This window comes from Portunus trituberculatus, chromosome 20, assembly GCF_017591435.1.
Source record: "Portunus trituberculatus isolate SZX2019 chromosome 20, ASM1759143v1, whole genome shotgun sequence".
In the NCBI taxonomy this organism is placed as follows: Eukaryota; Metazoa; Arthropoda; class Malacostraca; order Decapoda; family Portunidae; genus Portunus; species Portunus trituberculatus.
The window spans coordinates 1,241,840-1,265,000 of NC_059274.1; the positions used below are offsets into that span (position 1 = coordinate 1,241,840).

A 23,161-nucleotide genomic window follows, 5' to 3' on the forward strand; every position below is an offset into this window, starting at 1 on the left:
CAAATAATTCTAACTATACTGACAGAGTGGATTGAATATGGAAAAATTTACTTAAACAATTTATTTAACATTAAAAAGCCACAAGAACCTAACCTAATCCAAACCAGGTAGTCATAGAGTAGTTTGAGATAAAGTTAGTATATGAAACCTACATCAACATTAAATATCATGATCTAGGGCAATTCAAATTTTTTAGATTAAGGAAAAGTTTAGTCAAGAAATCTATTTTGACATTTAAAACCTATTTAAACCTTAGAATAAACCCAAACTTAGATTACCCTAATTAATTTGAATAGTAAACATTTCTAAGAAACTTAATTGACACTGAAAAGTTGTTAAAACCTTGACATAACATAAACGAAACTGACGTGGGGATTTGAATACGAGCGCCATTAAGGGATACGGGCGTACAACTAAATTTCTCGATATAGTAAATTAATGCCTCCAACACCTCCCATAATGTTATATGAGATTTAATTACACTTTGATAACCTTTGAATGCTGGAAAGGAGAGTGGGGAGGGGTGTAGAAGATTCCTGGGAGGTGTGGGTATGTGAGTGTGGGAGAATACAGGAAGTCATGAATATAAAAAACTCACACCTCTCTCATCTCTCACATCCTTGATAATACCATAGTAATTTTAGGATCATTTTAATCGTTATAAACTGGGAGAGTGAGGGAGAGTAGAGAGGGGGATCAGAATGAGGCGGCGTGACGTCAGTTGTTGTGACGGAGAGTGACGCTCTTCCTCGCTCTCCCTCTTGTGTCCCTCTCCCAGCTTGTCCCAAGTCTTTCCCTCTCCCATGAGCTCTCCCTGACCACCATGTCCGCCCTGTTCGCCTGCTCGCGCTGTTTCAGTCGCCACCCCTTTGAGGAACTCTCCCAGGGGCAGCAGCTGTGCAAGGTGAGAGGAGGGAGAGGCCGCCGGTGGACACTCGACCAGGATTTACTCTTCCTGCCCACCTATTACTCTCCCTCTGGTGCTCTTTTGCTCTCTCCTCCTCTCTTCCTCTCCCCTCAACTTTTCTATAGTGAGAGTGACCAAACCCCTTATTTGTGAGAGGCAGCGGTGAATTTTCTGTCCAGATTCGCTTTCTCTTGACTCTCCCTGCTCTTACTCGCACTCTCTACCTTCCTCTCCTCTCTAGTGAGTGACTGAACCTCATTTTCCTACCTTTGTGCTTTTGTTAATGTGTTTAGTGACTCTCTCCTCTTCCTTCCCTCTCACTCCTCGTCTCGTACCTGTTTTGTATTGTTCTAGTATTTATCCAGTTCTGCTCGTGTATTTGTTAGTGTGTTGTACGTGTTAGCATGGGATTATTGCAGTTTCAGCCAATACACCACACATAACTATACACATTTTCACGGTGTACATCACACGCCTAGGAGCATTTCTAACCCCATTTTACCTTATTGGAAATTAATAATAAGGTCAGGTTAGGTTAGGTTTCCCAGGAGACCCCCAAGCTTGTTAGACATAGGGAAAACAAATATAAGATAGGTTATATTACAAATTTACTGTTTTTCTTTGATCTTATTTACTTCGTCCTGTTTATTTCATTTATTTGTGTGTGTTATTATATTTTTGTGTCCTTGAGTGTTGTTGAGTGTGAAATGAGCTGGGCAGGGAAGTATTGTTAAGGACAGATAGATTGCTTTGTTTCTTTGTTATATAATGTGAACTGCATTGTGTGTCATGAAGCTTCATTCCGCAAAATATTTAAGAAAATTTCTGTATACTCTCGTGCACCATACCCCTTACACCACTACACCCACACCCACACCCACCTGTTACACTCACCAGGCAGGCAGGAATAGTGAGGACACCATTCCTTCACCATGCACCACAGATTGGTAGCAGCTTAACCTCTTTGTTACTGGGATGTATTTTTACCATGAGTTTTGTGTGTGGTTAGATGATTTTATAGACATTAGGAAGGGCCTGTGGAGGTCAGAAGATCACTATTTTAATTACCACATAAGTTTCTGAAGCGGTATAAAATCACCAAATAGTAAGCAGAATGAAAGTGAAAATGTGTCATGGTACTTAAGAGGTTAAAGGATCTGGTATATACTGGAACTCCCTTCCTGCTTCTGTATTTCCATCTTCCTATGACCTAAATTTATTTAAGAAAGGTTTCAAGACATTTATCTCATTCTTTTAGCTAACTCTCTCGGACCTGCTCAGGGACTGGTATCTAAGTTGCCTTTTTTTTTTTTTTTTTTTTTTTTTTTTTCTTTAGTTGTTGCTCTTGGCCAGATTTCCCCTGTTACATAAAAAAAGGCAAATGATATACAGAGACTAACATACATAGGACAGGACTTCATCTGAGAACAGGGCACAGTTATCACATGAGTCGCTGGTCACCACAGACAGAGTTACGGCCATATTAAAAAATGCATTGCTTTCACACAACGACAATTTTTCAAGTCCCCATAGACGATTAGTTTTTAAGACACTTTCTCCTTATGATCAACAAGTAATCTTGCTAATCCATCACCAGAACCATAAGAATACCCTTAAAAATGCGAGTATCTTCAACTAGAGCTTTTGGAATTGGTCGTCTTGAGAGAGCGAAGCATTTCTGATTACAGGTCTTAGCACAACGACACACTGTCCAACTCAACGGTGTTCCTCATGCACACACTGGCAGGGTAGAGTCACTGTCCACTCAGAACATGCAAGAGTAGACCTGGACACTGCAAGCCGCACACCAGGACAAGGCTCAACACATCTGCCTATATGGTACAACACACACATGAACACAGATGAGGAAGAAATGACATGACCCATAGCACAGAACAGAAGCTGGGGCAACTTAGACACAGCAAGCACTTCTTGATACCACAGATCATTGCTGCTTGGTTGCCACTTGCCGGCACTCTAACCAATCAGTGATGTCTGTTCTTAAGGCTCTCTGTCTGCCACCCCATCAACTAACAGTGTTCTCCTGTTAGGTTTCATTGTTTTTACTTTTTTTTAGTGATATTGCCATCAGAAATTGAAAGGGCAGTATTGAAGAGCTGTTTAGTTGAAACAAATATTGCATAATGAAAATGAGTCGGTATATTGTGCAATGATATTGATCGTGTAGGGTCAGCTTAAGTGAAGTAAATTTTTATTGATTTCCAGTATGTGAATATGCATTGATACTATATTTATTGATTGTGAGAGATTGAGGGATGAGTCAGATGGAATTTCACAGAGGAGGCCGCCGTGGTACATTGGAACCATACATGCTTTGGGGTCCGATGGGTCTCCAAGTGCATGGGTTCAAATTGGTGAACTGAATGGGAGAACATTCTTCAAGGATTTATTTACTAGTGATGTAGGAAATAAATTGAGCAGGGCAGGCAAGTAATGTGACCTTCTCTTCTGCAGGAGTGTAGAGGTTCGTTTCCAATTGTAAAGTGCACATACTGTCGAAGTGAATTCCAGCAAGAAAGGTAAGGCCCAACTGTCCCTCAGCCAGTGTTCTGCCGAGCCATCGCTGCCCACAAGCCTCTCCATTGCACTGCTTACATATGAAAACTACTGCTGGAGATATACTTCCTCATATAGATGTATTTGGCACCTCATAGGACTTCCCTTTAACCCCTTCAGTACTGGGACACATTTTTACCATTAGTTTTCAGTATGATTAAACAATTTCATTTACATAAGAAAGGGTTTATGGAGATCAGAACATGTATGGTCAGAATCTTCACTATTTTAATCCCCACATATGTTTCTGAAGCTGTATAAGATCACTAAATAGTAAGCAGAATGAATATGAAAATGTGTCATAGCACTGAAGGGGTAAAGAACACAAGAAAATGAGGGAAGCTGCAAGAGGCTGTCAGGCCCACATGTGGCACTCCCTGTATGAGCAGATCTACTTAATTCCATTTATCATCCCTGCCTGTAAATTTGTCTGATCTTTTAAAGCTCCCTATTGACTCAGCACTAACAACACAATTACTGAGTCCGTTCCATTCATCGACCACTCTGTTAGAGGCTTTATATACATTTAATTTACCGATCTTTCCCATTGCCTCTCTAACATCGAAAAAGTGCTATTGTCTTAAGGAAGCTATCTATTATAAAGCCTCTCAGCATCTTGTCTTGTGAAAGCATTGAGTCTCGGCAGAACACTGTATATAGCTATGTACAGTATGTATGTATGTATGTTGGTTGGTTCGTTTGTTTGTTATTGAAGCACTTACCCATACACATTTGTCTTCTGTTATATTGATAAAAGATATATATATATGCCACATCTTTTCAAAGTGTATTATTATGTTATTTACTATATTTTAATTTTCAATCTCTCTCTCTCTCTCTCTCTCTCTCTCTCTCTCTCTCTCTCTCTCTCTCTCTCTCTCTCTCGTACCAAGCCTAACGGAAGTACCACAGTGGCAGGTGTTTAGCCGCTTGTGTGACGTGTGAGCAGGTTATTGTGCTCCATCAGTTTTTACAGTGACATTTGCAATGCTGCCTCTAATTCAAACAAGGCAGCAAAGTGGTGCAGAATGGTGAGTCTGCCAGGTCATAATTTTTGTCTGATGAAAACGAACACCGTATTTTTCCTTCCATTTTCTCTTCTTTTTTTTTTTTATATATTTATTTAAACTAAACCTCTTAAAATTTGAGTAGTGTTGGAGTAGTGTGCTCTTTACCATGGCAGTGTGCTCCAGCTATGAGGATGCAGTGTGATTGGTTTCTGAATATGAATGAATTGAGATGAACCGTAACTTTCAGCAGAAGACAAGTGATGAGGTGAGGATCTATGGGAAAAACTGACACAGAGAAGGTGTAGAGAAGGATTTACTCAAACACCTTAGCATTCCCACAGCCAGTATCTCAGTCACAGTGATAACTTTTTCCCTGTTAGTCACACATTCTCGTAACGTTTCTTTGAATTTCAGCAAGAGCAGCACAGTCACTATCTGCAAGAAATGTGAGTCTATGGTGAAGCAGCACGGTAAGCCCTCAGCCTGCGAGTACTGCAACGTGATAGCGGCATTCATCGGCAACAAGTGTCAGCGGTGCACCAACTCAGAGCGCAAGTATGGCCCCCCTCTTTCGTGCGACCAGTGTAAGCAAAAATGTGCATTCGACAGAAAGGATATTGACAAGAAAAAGGTAAGAAGTCAAAGCTTTTATTATTATTGTCATTGCCGTGTAGAGAAATGCCCATAGTTGTCCTCATTCTTGAAGTATAAGTTTGGGGGTGTTTATGATTCAGCTTGCCTTGGTTCCAGGTGGATGGGAAGCTGCTGTGTTGGCTGTGTACACTCTCCTACAAAAGAGCACTGGCCAAAACCAAAGTCACAGATCCTGCAAGACACTCTCACATCAAGTTGGGTTCTCGGTCTGGTCACCACAAGGACAAAGAAAGGTGAGGAGTGAGGAAGTCAATCACACAAAGGCTCCATCAATAGTACTGCAGATGACTTGCAAGTGACATCATTGCTTGGAGAAGTTTCTGGTGTACAATGACATTCCTAGGGTTACATATTTTACCCAAAGGTTCTTTTCAAGATAACACTGCTGAAACAAAACCAAATTGCTATCAGGTCACTCCTAGTTATTTTCTTCATGTAATATAGAAAGTTGAGTGACGGATAAACTATTTTAGTTATTTTGACAAGACTAAGGGGGTGAATGGTGTGTGTGTGTGTATTTACCTAATTGTAACATACGGGAAAGGAGCTACGCTCGTACTGTCCCGTCTCTATATCTACTAATGTCCAACTTTTTCTTAAAATCATGAACATTCCTTGCGTTGACCACTTCCACATCTAAACTATTCCATGCTTCCACACTTCTATGAGGGAAGCTATATTTTTTCACATCTCTCCTATAAGTGGCCATCTTTAGTTTTTTTCCATGCCCTCTTGACACTCTTTCATTCCACATACACAGATCTTCCCTGTCCATTTTTTCCATGCCATTCATCACTCTGTATATCGCTATCAGGTCTCCCCTCTCTCTTCTGTTTTCCAGGGTCGGAAGTTGCATCCTGTTCAGTCTGTCCTCATAAGTCAAATCTCTAAAGTCAGTCGCCATTTTTGTCGCAACCCTCTGTACTTTCTCTAAATTTCTTATGTGTTTCTTCAAGTTCGGAGCCATTGCAGTAATTATTTTCATCATTTCCTCATCTAAATATACGAATGCCACTCTTATGTTCCTTAATAAGTTCAATACTTCTCCAATTATTTTGTTTATATGTCTCTCTGGCGATAGGTCATTGGTAATTGTCACCCCGAGATCGTTTTCTTCATTAATGGTTCTTATGTCTTCATTTCCTATCTTGTACATACCCCTGGTTCTTCTTTCACTCTTGCCAAACTCTAATTGTGTGTGTGTGTGTGTGTGTGTGTGTTTACCTAGTTGTATTTACCTAGTTGTAGTTTTACAGGGCCCAGGCTTTATGCTCGTGTGTCCCCATCTCCATATCTACGCTTATCCAATTTTTCTTTTAAAACTATATACACTCTTTCCTGACACCACTTCCTCACTCATACTGTTCCAAGTCTCAACACATCTTTGCGAGAAACTAAATTTTTTAACATCTCTCGGACATCTTCCCTTCCTCATTTTCTTACTATGCGATCTTGTGCTTCTAATGTCATATTCTTCTTTCAGGATTAGTTTCCCATTATCCACTTGATCCATTCTGTTAATCAATTTATAAACTTGTATCAGATCCCCTCTCTCTCTTCTCTGTTCCAGGATTGGTAGATCCATTGCTTTTAGTCTCTCTTCATATGTCATCCCTTTAAATTCTGGAACCATTCTTGTAGCCAAAGTGTGTGTGTGTGTGTGTGTGTGTGTGTGTGTGTGTGTGTGTGTGTGTGTGTGTGTGTGTGTGTGTATTTACCTATTTGTGTATTACAGGGTCCGAGCTAAGCTCTCTGTGTCCTGTCTCCTTGTCCACTCCTGTCGTATCTCTCTTTCATCTGATTGACACACACTGTGTCAACGACATCACTGCTCAGTTTATTCCACTTATCTATACTACGATGCGGGAAACTGTATTTTCTCACGTCATTTAGACAGATGTCTTTTATTAGTTTTTTTCCATGTCCTCGGAGATGATTTCTTGTGGTCACCTTTATCAACTCTCTGTCCAATATGTCAATCTTGTTCACCAATTTATACATAGTTATCATGTCTCCTCTTGTTCTTCTCTCTTCTAATGTGGTCAGCCCCAGTTTCCTCAGTCTTTCCTCATAGTCTAACTCCTGAGTCCTGGTACCATCCTTGTTGCCAGCCTCTGTACCCTTTCCACCTTCTTCACATTTTTCTTCATATGCGGTGACCAGACACAAGCTGCATATTCTAACTGGGGTCTTATTAAGGTACATAATATCTTCTTCATCATTCCTTCATCTAGGTAGTGGAATGCAAGGCCAATATTTTGAAGCATGTTATATGTTTTCCAAAATATCTTGTTAATGTGTTTCTCCGGTGACAAAGTGTTTTGCACAGTTACTCCTAAGTCTTTCTCCTCATTGGTCTCTTTAATTTTCTCATCACCCAGCCTGTAATCCCTGTTTGGTCTGTATCTACTTCTTCCCATTTTCATAACATGGCTCTTGTCTATATTAAATTCCATCTGCCACTCTTTACTCCACTCATATATTTTATCAAGATCTTCCTGTAACTTGTTACAATCTTCCACATTCTTTACTCTCCTCATAATTTTAGTATCGTCCAAACATGTTCATGTAACTGTCAATTCCTACTGGCATATCATTAACATAAATCAAAAACATGATGGGACCAAGCACTGACCCTTGTGGAACTCCACTGGTTACCTTCTTCCACTCGGACTTCCTTCCTCTCACCACTGTTCTCATTTCTCTTCCCACTAAGTAATTTTCCATCCATTTTGCTAGTTTATCATTTACTCCTCCAATCTTCTTTAGTTTCCACATCAGTCTATTGTGTGGTACTTTATCAAAGGCCTTTCTCAAGTCCAGGTAGATAGCATCCACCCATCCCTCTCTATGTTGTAGTATGTCAGTCACTCTTGAATAAAAACATAATAAATTGGATACACACGATCTTCCTTTTCTGAAACCAAACTGCCTTTCACTCAGAATGTTTTCACTTTCTAGATACTCACTCCACTTAGCTTTAATTACTTCTTCACATACCTTGCACAATATACTAGTCAACGATACTGGTCTATAATTTAGCGGTTCCATTCTACTACCATTCTTATATATAGGCACAATGTCAGCTCTTTTCCACTCTTTCGGGACTATTCCTGTTCGTATGGAGGTTTCCACAATATCAAATATGGGGTTCAACAATTGATCCTTACATTCTTTTAGCAACCTCCCAGATATGCCATCAGGCCCCATTGATTTATTAATATCCAGATTGCTTATAATTTTCCTTACATCTTCCTTAGTAACCATGATGTCCTGCATTTGCTTTATTTCCGTAGGCCTTTCTCCTATAAAATGCTCCTCCTTTGTAAACACTTTGCAAAAGTTGTCGTTCAAAATTTCAGCTATATCTCTAGCATCCTCATATACTTCTTCCCCATTTTTTTACCTTTTCTATTGCCTCCCTTTTATTTAGTTTTCCATTTATGAATTTGTAAAACATTTTAGGGTCACTATCACAGTTTTCCACCACCCTCTGTTCATATTCCTTTTGTGCTGTTCTCCTTACTTCAACATATCTATTCCTTGCTGTTTTGTAAACTTCTCTTGATAATACATCACTGTTTTCTTAAGTTTCTTCCATGCCTTTTCTTTGTTCTTTTTTGCTTCTTCACAATTTCTATTAAACCACTGTTTATTATTTAAAGTCCTCTTTCTGTGATATGGCACAAACTTTTCACAGCAGAGTTATATAAATCCATAAATTTATCGTATTTCAATTGCATATCCCTTTCCTGGTATACCACGGACCAGTCAATTTCATTAAAGAACTCCCTTATATGGTTATAATTTGCCCTAATATAATTTAATTTTTCCTCCCTGTGTTCCACAATCTTATTCGTGCTTAATTCCGTATCCAGCTCAAAGCTTAGGACATCATGATCGCTTTTCCCCAAGGGACATTCATGTTCAATTTCCTCTTTTAGAGATGCCCTGGTAAATACCAAATCCAACCTTGCTGCAACATCTTGTCCCCTGCACCTTGTTGGTGATCTCACCCACTGTGTCATCAAGTTATTTGTTGCTACATTTAACAATTCCTCTGCCCACTCACCACCGTTCACCACTTCGTAGTCCTCCCACACTATTTCTTTACAATTAAAGTCCCCGACTATCATCACTCTATCCTTTCTGATGAGTTCTTGCTTCATTCTGTCTAGAGTATTTCTCATCACCATTTGATACTGTTCATATTCCCAAGCACTGGTTCTGGGTGGTATGTATACTGTTATAATATTAATGTCCCTCTTACCATCTGTTATAAGCATACTTATCACTTCCTCATTTCTCTTACTATAGTTCACCTCCTTCACTATCAGATCTTCCTTAGTAAGAACCATTATACCACCACCTCCTTTATTTTTTCTATCATTTCTCCATACTTTGTAGTGTTTTACAACAAACCAATCTAGCTTTATTTTGGGCCTTAGCTTTGTTTCCACCACACACATTATGTCCGGTTCATTATTTCTTAGGTAATCCATACATTCTAGCCTCTTAGACAGAAATCCATCTATATTCATGTAAGTCACTTGAATTCCATTCCTAGTCTCTTTCTTCCTTCCATGTAATGTCTATTCCGTCTGTTTTATCCACCACTTCTTTAGCCTCCCATTTCTCATCCTCCAAAAAAACTTGGTCTTTTCCTCCTCTGTTCTTTCGTCATTCCTCTCTCTCACTTCAGTTACAAGCTCTTTCATTTTCATTCGTTCATCCTGTGACATATTTCTTCTTATGTAAATTGTTTTGGTTTCCTCAGAGTCCTTAAGTTTCCAAGCCCTCCTCAGCAAGGCCTCAGCTGCCACCTGAGACTTTAATTTCAATTTTAATGGTCTATTCTTGCCTTCCTCAAAAGCTCCTAATCTCACACTTTCTTCTACCTCAGCATATAGGCCTCTTCCTCTTCTGAGATCTTATTCAGTAAAGACTTAATCCTGTCATTTTCCTTATCCCTCCTATCCTGCCAGTTCCTGTTAGTTTCCTCCCTCAATCCTGTTATGATCACGCATTTTTTCTTTTCAGCAATATCTCTCACCACATACTCATTTTCCTTTAGTGCCTTTACCATTTCACTCTGTGTAATCACTTTATTTTCCTCTTCCTGCTTTTTCACTATCTCCCTAAAGGACCTTTGTACCTCCTGATGTTCATGGTTCACTTCTTTCATCCTGGTATCAATTAGGTTAAGGCATTCCTCCTTCCTCAAGTCCCCTTCGGATATTTTCTTCTCCATTTCTAGGAGTTTAGCCTTCATCTCGTCACATTGTTTCCTTAGTTGTTGGTTTCTTTCTCCATTTCCACTTTTTCCTCAATAGCTCTTTGTTCTCTCGTTAACAAATAGATCTCTTTTTGAAGGAATCATTCTCGCTATGACTCTATCCAGTTTTTCTTCTATGGATCTAATGTTTAGAAACTTACTTTCTAATGCCTGAATTCTTGCATCCATGTCTAATTTCTCTAGTCCTCATGGAGTGGTCACAAAACCTTCAAAGTCCCTGGCTTGTCGAGGCGTGGACGCCATGATTGTTATCGCCAGCTGATTTCGGCCCAAACAAAACACCGCCGACACTCTCCATATCCCGCTTGAAAATGGCCCACTTTCTGCACTTTGCGACAGTAGGACATTAATAGGACATTAACACAGAGATACCCAGGCCCTGTAAACACCATAGGTAGTTTCTCCTCTTCCCGTCCACAGCCGGAGACGAGCCGTCCTCTCTCTGCGACGGGGACGGTGTGTGTGTGTGTGTGTGTGTGTGTGTGTGTGTGTGTGTGTGTGTGTGTGTGTGTGTGATGTTTTATCTGATACCCTAATATAGGAATGCTAACCTGATGTACAGATGAAAGATAAATGGTATAATATCACTATCATATCAAATAGTGAAGACTCATCAAATGCTTGTTTTGTTTCTGTGTAGACACAAGCTGAGTGGACACAACAAGCGCCCCAACCGTCCCGATGTGACCAAGATACCTCAGGAGGAGCCCCCAGCCAAGGTAATCTGACATAACATGAGATAGCTTAGGGGAATTAGGGCCTCGTAGACTTTAGGGCCAACAATTAATCAACCTTTAGCTGTGCACTTTGAGAAAAACAGGCTTATTGTATTTGGAAGCTGATACTCAAATATTGAATCTTGTAAACTTGCTTGATTGTTATGCAGGGTTGGGTTGAAGTTTACTATGTATGTAATTTGTTGTATTTGATATGGTCGCTGCGCAGGAGAGTACTTTTAAGCTTGATTTAAGTGGAAATACTCCCAGAGGTCAGTGAATTGTCTTGATGTAGAGTTTGTGACATTTTAGCCAGGTTGAGATGAAATTATCCATGTGCTTTATGTAGAGCAGGCTGATGTTGATACACTCACCACAGACTGTAGGTTGATTCTGTATGACTTTCACAATGGTTTCCTGTCTAATCTTGATCCCTTGTCAAAACTTACAAATATTTTTCGTGTTTCAGCTGGGGTTATATGATACAGGCAAAGACACTCAGAATATGGAAATACATGACAATTTTAAGGCTTTGGTAAGTGAAGGACACAAAAATAAGAACAAATGAGCAAATAAAAATTAGAATTCAAAAAGGCTCCATAGTTGGTTATAAGAACTATGTAAACAAATCTCAATTGAACATGAAATGACTTGTAGGCAATGAAGAGCAGGAGACAGTAGAACCCTGTTAGTGATACTAAGGTAGATGCTTTGCAGTGATCCTTTTGTTAGCTACACTCTGCCAAAGTGTTGAGCATTGTATGCTGCAGTGTCCACCGAGGGAACCAGCAGACGGGCAGTGCTGCACACTCAGCCCTGCATTCATTGCTTGGCTGGGGTGTATGCAGCACCTAGCTCATGCAGCTCATGACAGCATGCACAACACACAGTTGAAACTTGCTGTATATATGCAATAAATATGTGATGTCCTTCACTCTATATTTAGTTATGTTTTAGGTGCACACTCAGACTGGAAGATCTAATTCTTGTAGTACAGTAATTTCCATAGGAAATTTTGAATTATTTTTCTGCCTTTCAACACAAGTCCGTTAATGAAGGTTTGAAACAGAGGCTCAGTGAGCCTACACCGTCAGAGTGTGTGTGCCGCAGTGGTGGGACAGACCTCTGCTGCCAGGTGACCCATGCCTCTGGCTTGTTTCCTAGATGCAGCTGTGATTGTCATTTTTGTTCAGGACCATGAATTACTGTCAGCCCGCGCACAACACTCAAACTTGTTCACGTGGGAAACTTCTTTCTGGGCTAAATTTAACTTCCAGGCAATTGCATTAGTTAATGGAGAGCTTAGCTTGCTGGATCGGGATACTCAGAATGTCCAAAACTATTTAATGTCTGTGAACTACTAATGAAGAAGCTTGAGGACACCTAGTACCACACCAAACTGTCCCATTATAGTGGAGCACTTTTCTGTCATCTGTGAGTAGTCATAGTGTAGGATGGAGATGATGGGTTCACCAGCTGGCTAGGCACTGCTGGTCAGGCACCATTTATAGAAAGTTGATGGAGGCTTTGTTCAGTGATGTAGCAGTATGAATTCTGAATCTCTCTCTCTCTCTCTCTCTCTCTCTCTCTCTCTCTCTCTCTCTCTCTCTCTCTCTCTCTCTCTCTCTCTCTCTCTCTCTCTCTCTCTCTCTCTCTCAACCATATTAAGTGAAATATATAATTGCTTAAGGAAGTTTAAGATTATCTCTAATATGATACTTTCATTACATGATGAGGTGCATAAAGTGAAGTACGTACTAGAGTTTCTCAGTTTCACAACCTGAATAATCCACAAAAGAAGACATAGCTTTTGAAGGCCTGTACATGTAACAGAAAGAATACAAGCGGAAAATGTGATGAGTGGCCAACACATGCAGCCATGCACGGATTCCTCCACAATCCTGGGTCAGAGTTGTGAGTTCCTGCATGCCCTCACAAGTGACAGGACTGATGTACAGGGAGTATTTTCCAAGAGCAGCCATGATTGGTTGTATTAGTCTCGTGGCACAGCTGGCCAGAGACGACAAGCAAAAACTGCATTGCACTAAGTAGAATATGCCTGAGTGACCTGCCACAGTGGCAGGATTGTGGTGGAAGGAGCACCACACTGGTCAGTAAGTCATTCCATAAATTTCCTTATAAATTCCGTCCAGAAAGTAGATAGTAGCATGATTAGGTGAGGCTCAGTGTGGAGGAGTTATCATGATGGCTCAATCTATCCAAGCTATGTCACCACACAGCAAACCTAAATTGTTAAACCTGGCTTTACAGCCTGGTGCACCCTGGGCTCACACACATCTTCACTGCCTTGTGGGTGGTACACACATGGGCTGAGATTAGCAGTGTGTTGTCTTGTATTGTACTTTCATTGTGGTTATTTTACTTCTCTTACATGTAGGATTGAAAATACTATGATCTCTCTCTCTGGTTGACGATTAAGGCCTCACTGTTCATTACCAGTTGTGCTGCGGTCGACAGTACTTAGTGTTTTGAGTAGTGTAGTGTTGGATGCTGAGAAGCTCCGTGGGTTGTGACATCATTGACTAACTATGAGGGGCTTGTAAATCTTAATGCCAAGCTAACAGGGTTCCACTGCACTCAGGTAACTTCAGTGAGTATTTAGTTTGATAATCAATGTGAAAACAAGTGATACACAGATCCCTTTGTTGTGAATTACAGTTCTTGTAAACATTTTGGAAACAAACTTAGTTCAACTTGAAATATAAATGCACTTTTATTTCATTTGGATACCATTTATTATCTTCATCATCGACTATATATTTAAAATATCGTGAATAATTGTTAGTTGTCTTGAAGTTGCAAAAAATATCAATGATATAATTGGAGATGCCCCTCTTGATATATAGAACAGATGCTTGAATTATAACATGCATTCAAGTCAGATGATATGAATGAGTTTTGAAACAGGTCATATGCACTTGTCACCCTAGATATGCTATTACCTCCCAAGTAAGCTACCGTAGCATTCAACAACTGACTAGTACGAGGAGACGTCTTTAATATTTCCTGCAGGTCTCTAGGAACTCTGGACCAATGAGGGATGACCCAGGGACGGCCGACCAGCTGGTCCTGATCACACAGCTGCGTGAACAGATAGCACACTTGGAGAAGCAGCTCTCAGGGAAGGATGCACAACTCCTGGCTAAAGAGAAGCAGGTAAGCAATCTTATTTGCATGAGTCCATTTCACTGTAGGCATTACTTCCATAAAGGAATTCTTTTTGTTAAGGTCACCTCCCACACAGCATGATTTATAACATTCTGTGAGAAAAACTCTGGAGTCATAAAACATCGAGTGACAGTCTAGGGCTAGCGTGTATCATGGTAGTAGTGCAATTTTCCCAATTCATCCTGAAAAAAATAGTGCACCGCTTACACACCCGTTACAAACCTATCGTATCGCTATCGGTGTATGTTCCTGTGATTGTCGTGTGGCATTCATTGTATTTGTTGCATGGTCGTCATATTCGTGGCTGCCCTAAAACTACAACAATGTAGATGATATCACAATAACCAACCGAAAGCTGAACAATGATGGAAGGATAACATGACAAACCAACCACAACAGTAACACGATATACTGAGGTCAATCTCAAATACAAATTGAGTCTTGGACGATAATAACACGATAATAAGTCAATGAAGGTTTAGTATGCCTCTCCTGTAGCCATGAAGCGCAGTGTAACAGCCAAACATAGCCCTGGTTCCAATTCCTCCCTCCAATTTGTGTCTTGTTTACTTATTTTAGGTGTAATTTGATGCAATATTTTGTTGAACATGGCATGGTTGACCCACAGGTGATATCTGTTGGAATCAAGGTAATTTTCTTGGAGGTGTGGCAGAGGTCGTGTTCTGCTCATGTTTGTAGGGCGGCATTTGTGTAATTTGTTCAGTTGTCGTCCTGTGGTTGTCTGTTGCCGTTGAACATTGTACTGTTATTGATGTACCTTCGAGTAGCATCTCATCCTTATCATGTGGGTTGTGTAGCCATAGTGCCAGTGTCATATTGGAATTATGAAAAATTGTTGATAACAACATGATATATTGTTAGATGGTCATCTTATGCACACTGTAACCTTATTAATATTGTGTGTCCATCTGACAGCTGTCTGGTGGCTGTCGTGAGCCGTGGGATTCGTCAGTTATTGTGCAAAAAGTGCAAGTCATGCTCAATTGTGCAACATTCACCCCTCACTGTGCTGTGTGGGAAATGGGCTTTAGTGACTTAACTTGCTGATTCATGTTATCTAGTTCTGTTTCAGCTTTAACTAGCTGATTCTTCTTACTCAGGTCTGTTTCAGCTTTAGTAGCTGAAAAGAGAGGGATTGAAAGAAAAGTCTCTTAGGGAACAGAGAACTACTAAGCAATTACCATTCAGTAACAGTAATTGTCTCTGTGTGTATGTCATTGTCATTATTGGGAAAACACCATCACAGTTAATTTAGTTTTGATTACTGGCAGTTTTGAATAAACATATGCAGAATTCCTAGAGGTGGAAAAGGAGTCTTAAATAGAATTTCAATAGAGGTGTCAGAGCCGTCATCACCATAATTAGTAACTAATAGCAAGCACATAGTGAAGTCAAGCATTGGCTTGGCTCTGTGGTGGAAAATGAATAAGACAACTTGATGAAGTGAGTTAGATGTTGATAAATAAGTGAAGAGTAGAACACCAGAAAATGATGATGATGATTGTGTGTTGCAGATGACAGAGTTGAAGGCTTCACAGTTCACAATTGAACAGGAGCTGCGTCAAAAGATGAAGAATGTGTCACGTGAGTTTGACAGTAAGGTTGAAATACTACAGAAGAAGATTCGTGAGCAGACCAGAGAAATTGCTTTGCTAAACCGAGGAAAGAAGAAAGGAGACAAGAACGCCGTGCTCTCCGCCACGGACGGAGGCTCCTCTGGGACAGACAGCCCCTCCGTGGGCTAGTGATGTGGTGGTGGCACATCCCTGATTTATGTTCCTCAGGTGTACTCTTTCAGTTTCAAACTTGAAGGTATTTTTAACAAAGGTAATTTTTATTCTTAATCAGTTACTCTGTCATAAACTTTAGTTCTTTCTGCTTTCATAAAGTTTCCTTAATTGAGTTGTTTTCAAAATTGAAGTACCTAAAGTAAATAACAAGATTTATTAGTAATTTCAGAAATATATATATTTTGGAATCATTATTTTCATTAATTCTTTTATAGATGTATAATTAATGGTGTGATACACTTGAGAACTTTTTGTGTCAAATATTTTAATGGGCTAATTAAAAGATAGTTAAATATATAAACCTTTTTAGTGAGGATACTTCCATCATTTGTTGTAAGTTTCCAGCAATATGAGGATTTTGCTTGTTGATATATCCTCGTATGAAATGGTCACAGGAAGGTGTGTAGTGCTTCAGAAGAGTGGGTTCACCTCTCATGATGCTCCATGTATAACTCAGTGTCAGTGTGCAGACAGTGCACTTCATTGTCCTAATATTTCACAGTTGTAAGTTATACACTGTATATTATTTCACCAGTTAAGATGAATATGTATATATTCCATTGATTTCTATTAGGTTTTATCATTCAAAGAACATATACTAAATATGTTATATTTGTAAATTTTGAAGAAAAAACTGGGTAAGAACTAAGGAGTAAGTTTACTATTGTAAACCATGAAAGATATTTCTGAGGCTATGATATTTTTGTAGGAAACTGTACATAGACATTTTAGAACTGTGATGAGTGAGGCAGAGTGAAGGCGTGGGAGGCTGAGACAAGGCAGAATATGGGTATTAATTTTGACTTGCTAGACAACCCTAGCAGTTTCAAGCTTGCAGTTTTAGGATCCACCACTACCTCCTATACACAACATTTTCAGGATAATTTTTTCTTTCATATTTTTTGTTGCTTACAACCATTGAGATACGTAAGATCTGTGACAGACAAGTCACAGCTGTTAATTCTGTTGCAGCAAAATTTAAAAAAAATTATTTTCATATACTGTAAGGGATTTCTGTAGATAAGCTGGTACTCAGCAGTTAGCTCTCTAACTCATTATTGCTGAGCTGCTTCATAATCTTTCTGTACACTTTTTCTTTCCTTTTAAATCCCTCTGTTACAGGGATGTACTCCCTTGGATCTTGCTTAAGTCAGTGCCGAGTGGCGGTAATCTTAGGGCACCATGAATACAACAAACCACTAATGACGGTGCATCGCGTCCTGAGTGTGTGGTGCATCAGCAAGGATCAAATAATGAATGTCAACAGTAATTTTCCAAATTTGCAAATGCTCTTCCCTCCTTCCTAGTGTGCCTGGTCAGTTTTTTTTTTTTTTTACCAGGGGATAGAGGCAGTAGCTGTTTGTCATGATAGATACAACATCGTGTACCAAGTGGCTTTGTGTAGGAAAAAAGCCCAGTTTATGTCACCAATTCCTAACCATAGTTTAAGGATTATTCGACAGTATTATGGCAGTTCATTAATGATAGAGAAACAGCTCTGTTGCCAAATATGCAAGGACTTGCATAAAGATTTCAAATGAAATAATCTATCTTGTAATGATACCACAAGGGTGGGTGGTTGTTCTGTCAAGCCTCCATTGGTAAGGTGAAATGTGGTGAGGCTTGTTACTGTCCTGCGTTACCTGGTGAATGTTGTCATTGTTAGAACTGAGCCAACTCATCTCTAAGGGGTGATATTACTACAAAGACAGGCAGATGTAGATTTACGTGTTAAAAAAATTGTGATCAGCAGCTTGCAAGAAAGATTTATTTTCTGTTTTGCACATCATAATTACCCCATTGGCTTAATTGAGTACATGATTAGGATTAGTGCAAAAGTCATCTTGGAAATAGATCTCACTGCTATTTGTGCCAGTGTCAATTCCAGTACAGTTGGTCACAAGGCAGTTAAAGCCACTAATTACATCACATTTTAAAGAAGACACAGAAAAGTTCTTCACTTCTGCCTTCACCCTTTGCCTCCTCCCTGAGTACCTGCCCTATTGTAATGAATGCATAAGCCTCTAGTAGTATTAGTTTGTGCCCAAATGCAAGCCAATCAATAGCTGTTAGTCTTTCAGTAAAGCTCATTAATACAGTTTGACAGATTGTGGCAGGAAGTAATGTGTATTCTTTGTGATGGGGATGTTCGAGTGCTCCTTAGAAATTTATATTTGTCTTGCACTGTGTTGAAAATGGTCAGAAAAAGGAAAAGAGGCAAGAAAACTCATAACCAGCGGAACGTTTTTGTTACAGTGCTATTGTGCTTCGCAGAAATTATGTTGCAAATTATTTGAAGAAAACATTGTAACATCACAAGCTAGATATATTCTGCCTACTGCTACCTGCCCTCCAGGTTGCATAGTTCTCTATTGGCCCCAAAGATATTGACCAGTGAAAGTTGAATCAGCTTTGAGGTTTTCTGCTTCAGTATAGCATTACTTTCAAGTTGCTGGTGGGCTGACATTTTAGCATAGCATAGTAACATCAGTGGCTCTGCATTATGTCTTGAAGGCCTGTGGATTGAGTACACACCTCTGCTGCTTTTTTCAATCAATACTATTAAACTTGCTTTAGAGTGTGCATACAAATATTAATGTACAGTGAGTTGTTTAAATATAATGTATGATAGATGAGAGCATTGCTGAAGTCGTTGGTAATGGAAGGCTGTAAGGAAGTGATACTATAAGAAACAGTCATGTCCACTTATGATGACTGATAGAGTGGACTGGTGTAAATGTTAGACTACAAAAGATATAATATAATAGGAATATTTTCACAAATAAGATGAGTGGAGAGTGTAAAATGTTATACCCAATATCTCTGAAAATAAGGAGAGCAATTGTGCATGCCAGAAGTGTAGAGTATTTGTAGATACATGAATTGTGACTGCCTCAAGAGCCTCAGTGGAAAGTTTACCACATCTTGTCCTGACAACTCCTCAGGTCAGATGTAGGAAAGTTGAAGGGGTTGTTATGGTAAAGCAAGGGTTAAGTCAGCTCTACTGCCATGCCTCAGTGTAGAGAGACCTGTGTGTGCTGAGTTGCTAGCCCTCATGTGTGAAGATCTGTCCTCTTGGGAATCAAGAGGTTGAGTTTGAGGGAATGTGTGAGTGAGCACCTTGTCTTGGCTTCCCTCCCTTGACAGACACATCAAAGCTAGTGAATGGGTCTGAGGTATTAGTGTGTTATTCTTTACAAAGTGGATATGCATAACTTTTGTGTACCTGCTGTATAACCTGAACTAAAGATAGGCTGCTGGACATGTATATGGTCTATGTTGTTAACTGTGTTTCTTCAGTGTATAACACAAATTTACTGACAGCTGCTTTTTCTTTGATGTTAAACTTGCCAGTACTTTCAATGCTATTCCATGTACTGATAAGCAGGAGCAGAAATTCCATTAAATGGAATGTTTGTGGATTATGCTCAGGTTATAAAATTTAGTGCAATCTTTTTTTATTGTTATGTGATGCACAATATATTGGGGATTTTCATTAAGGGTAAGTTTTTAAAGGCAAAAAGTAAATCACAAACTTGACAGTGGTCACAGCTTTCGGTTCTGTTGTAAGAGCTGGCAGAAATTGTAAAGTTGAGTGGGAATGTGTTGCACTGGTGAAGTATTTGTGACCATCTGCCTAAAGCAGTGATGCCTTGTTCTCTATGTTTTCATATCTGCATAATTTTTCATCACACACCTTGTCAGTTGGTTATCCTTAAACCCGAACCCACACTCAACAATGATTTCTTTTCTCCGCCATACCATGAAAGCGAATTACATAAATTGAGGCCTTACTGTAAATTATGGTGTTTAAGGACTGGCATTTCGCAACTGACGTGACATGAGTTTGGTCAGCATGTGTATGTTTTTTCAAAGGGATGTGTTTTGTTGTTGGCTGTACTACTTATTCCATTCTTTTCTGTGTGATTAAATATTCTATTGCAGTGATGTGTGTGCTATGTGACACAGAGACTTCACTGTAATCTGTTATTTTGTGAAGATTAAATTGAAAGTGTGAGAGAGAGAGAGAGAGAGAGAGAGAGAGTTGTTGTATACAGGGCAATGAATAAGCTGGCTCAAGTAAGGATGCCAAGAATTTTAAAACCTACAAAGTATTTAATTCTCTGCATTTGTGTTCATGAAGGCAAACATTAACTATTTTGCTGCTGTAGTCGTGTGTGTGTACCATAGAGTGTGTTGTCTGTGAGGCAGCGAGGGGTTGGTGAGGACGTGGTGAGGCGCTCCATGTCCTCAAGGTTTAGTAGTGTATATTATGAGTCATCCATCATTATCCTGTTTCCCATTATTTTTTGCAATACTTACCCACTGTACAGGTGATGTATACTCTTTATTTATGTACGTAGTAAGGTGCTTTGTGGAACTAGCTGCATAAGATAGTGGCATTCATTCATTCATTCACTCATTCATTGTACAATTAAAAAGACAGGTGAGGTCTTGACAAGGAGGAACAAGAGGCCGTAGTAGGTTTGTTGTCCTCCGTGTGGCGAACATATGTTTTCTCGAACAATCTGTCCATAATACGTATCATGAATTGAAGTTGCATGTAATTTGTAACAAAGTAGTTACTTAATAAAAAGAGTCGGCAAACAAGAATGGATATCATTAGTGTGCTGTTCAAAATTTTCCAGAACACTGTGGATTCTTTACTGCCATTTAGAACATAATATAAAAAAGCTAAAGAAATCCAACAGACCTACACATGCCAGTCCCAGTATTAAATTTACCTACTTATTTCCACCAATCCCATCCATCACATGTGGAGGAATTTCTTTTGAAGCTTCTTAATGACTCCATTAACGATCAAATTACTAAGTCCATTCCATTTAAGAGGTCTTTTGGCTAACCCTTTCAGACCTGTGTGGGGACTGGTGACCGAGTTTTTTTTTTTTTTTTTTTTTTTTTTTTTTTCTATTTTATTTCCAGTTCTCTCTTACCTTAAAAAATAATGGTCCATCACTTTCTACCACTATTTGAGAACCAATTCCTTCCTTTCTCCTTTTTAAATGCAACCTTTTCAAGACTTATTCTATTCTTACTACTGACCATGAGAATGTATTTTTTTTCGTTCTATTTTTGATTACTGATCCTGAAAATTCTCTTATTGTATTTTTCCTACATTAGTCAATACGAACTAATAAGCATGAAAGAGTACATTAAGAATTCTAAGATGCAAGTCCAAAATTAAAGTGCATATAAGTTTATTATTAGTGTTGGAATAGTGCTTGCATGAGGATGGGCAGGCCGGGATGGCATATGGAGTGTGGTGTTGAGTGTGGGTGGAATGGTTGGGTGGCGTGTGGCGTGGAGGTGTGGTGTATATGGGAGGGGGGGTCATCACGTGGGTGGCTCCAGAGTTGTGTCCAATAAACCTGTCTTCTCCATTTATGACCTGTCCCTCACCTCTCCCGCCTCCCTCCCTTTGTCACCTCACTCCTCTTCCATTCCTTCACTACCCTGGCCTGCCCTTATCTACTTATCTACCCCTTGAAATCTCATCATCTTTTTCCTCACTTGCCTCTTTCTCCAGCTGTCCTAGTGTTACGTTTCATAGATATTCATTCCTCTGGTCAATGTGTGTGTCTTGGTAATCTTCAGGCTTCAGTTTCAGACTTCGCTTCTCGTGTTACACTCAGTAGTTGTGAAGACTGAAGAATGGCGGGGACTTTCACCCGTGTGCAGAAACGCCATCCTCTCTCACTACTACAATTTTTCCAGGCCACAAAGCCAGCTAGCCGGGGGTTTCAAGACAGTTTCTCCTTTTTATTACGCTAGAAATCTTGTCAGTCTATCATCAAAACCATAATGATATTCTTAAAACACGAGAGCCTTCAAATGGAGCTTATGAAAAGCAGTGATGGTGAGATTGCAAGCGTTTCAGAATATGTGCCTTCGTTCTCTTTAAACACTATATACAGTTGACCAAATTTCCCACTGCGTTTTGTCTCGGTGTTTAGTTGCCATCCACTCCTGCAGCACCGTTACATAGAAAATAGGTTATTTTGAAATGCCTTTTCTCTCTTAAGGACTATTGTCAAAGACCGCAGAGATGATAAGGTACCTGCTGGTTCTAATGAGCGTTCTTTCTACCGATAATACAGACTTCAAATTAAACTATCACTATATGAAAGCACCATTAACTTACCTCCACCAGAGATGTTAAAAGTAGGCTGGACACAAAAGCGATCGAGAACTTGAACAAAGATCTTATACATTTTTTTTTTTTTTTTTTTCTAAACGGGATTCGAAATTCTATATCTTGTCTCTCCAAAACGCGGTTCAGCGATGCACGGCGAAGCATAGCGAAGCACAGTATAGGGTCACCAAAACCTGCGTTTGCGTGTGCGTAGGTGTGTGCCTCTCATGGTGCACATAAGAACGAGAAATGTGCACGGGCATAGAGTAAGTACACACAAACTCATGTATGCACCAAAATAAGATGCGCATTTTGAAGAATTCTGAACCAAGACGTCGAGAGGAAGAGGATGATGGGAACGTGGGGAGAAGAATCCATGAGGAAGAGAAGGAGGCGAGAGCAGCTTTTACCAGCCTTCCCTCTTCATTCTTCTCTTGTACTTCCTTCAGTGATCTGTCCTGTCCATTATCTCTTCATGTCATCTTCGTCCATCATATCTTCCTCTGTCGTACGTGTCATCTTCATCACTGTCTTATTGTGTGTTTTCCCTATGTTAGTTTGAATGAGCATGGTTATTATTATTATCATTATTATTATTATTATTATTATTATTATTATTATTATTAATAATAATAATATTACTATTATTATTATTATTGTTGTTGTTGTTGTTGTTGTTGTTCTTGCCAGATGCTTTAATGTTCACGTTTTTTGCCTTCATTGTCCCCCGCCGCGTCAAGGGCAAGAATGGCGAAGGCGAGGAAGATGACACCAGTATTGGAACTCCTGCAGATCTAAAGAGAGAGAGAGAGTGGGGATTAGGATTCCCACACAGGGCACACACGCA

General features: G+C 39.6%; 1 protein-coding gene across 2 annotated transcripts; it reads left to right on the forward strand.

Annotated features, from left to right (window-relative positions):
* Positions 1–694: 694 nt before the first annotated feature.
* On the forward strand, positions 695–20,771 carry LOC123506504 (protein FAM76A-like). Of its 2 annotated transcripts, XM_045258634.1 has the most exons (8): positions 695–904; positions 3,383–3,447; positions 4,909–5,125; positions 5,245–5,381; positions 11,085–11,163; positions 11,630–11,695; positions 14,194–14,337; positions 15,885–20,771. In XM_045258634.1, exons 1-8 carry the CDS (start codon positions 824–826, stop codon positions 16,113–16,115), a joined length of 1,020 nt encoding a protein of 339 aa, XP_045114569.1. In that variant the 5' UTR covers positions 695–823; the 3' UTR covers positions 16,116–20,771. The 2 variants fall into 2 exon arrangements, with proteins under 2 accessions (XP_045114569.1, XP_045114570.1); XM_045258635.1 differs by lacking the exon at positions 11,630–11,695 and having other exon boundaries at positions 696–904.
* The last annotated feature ends 2,390 nt before the right edge of the window (positions 20,772–23,161 follow it).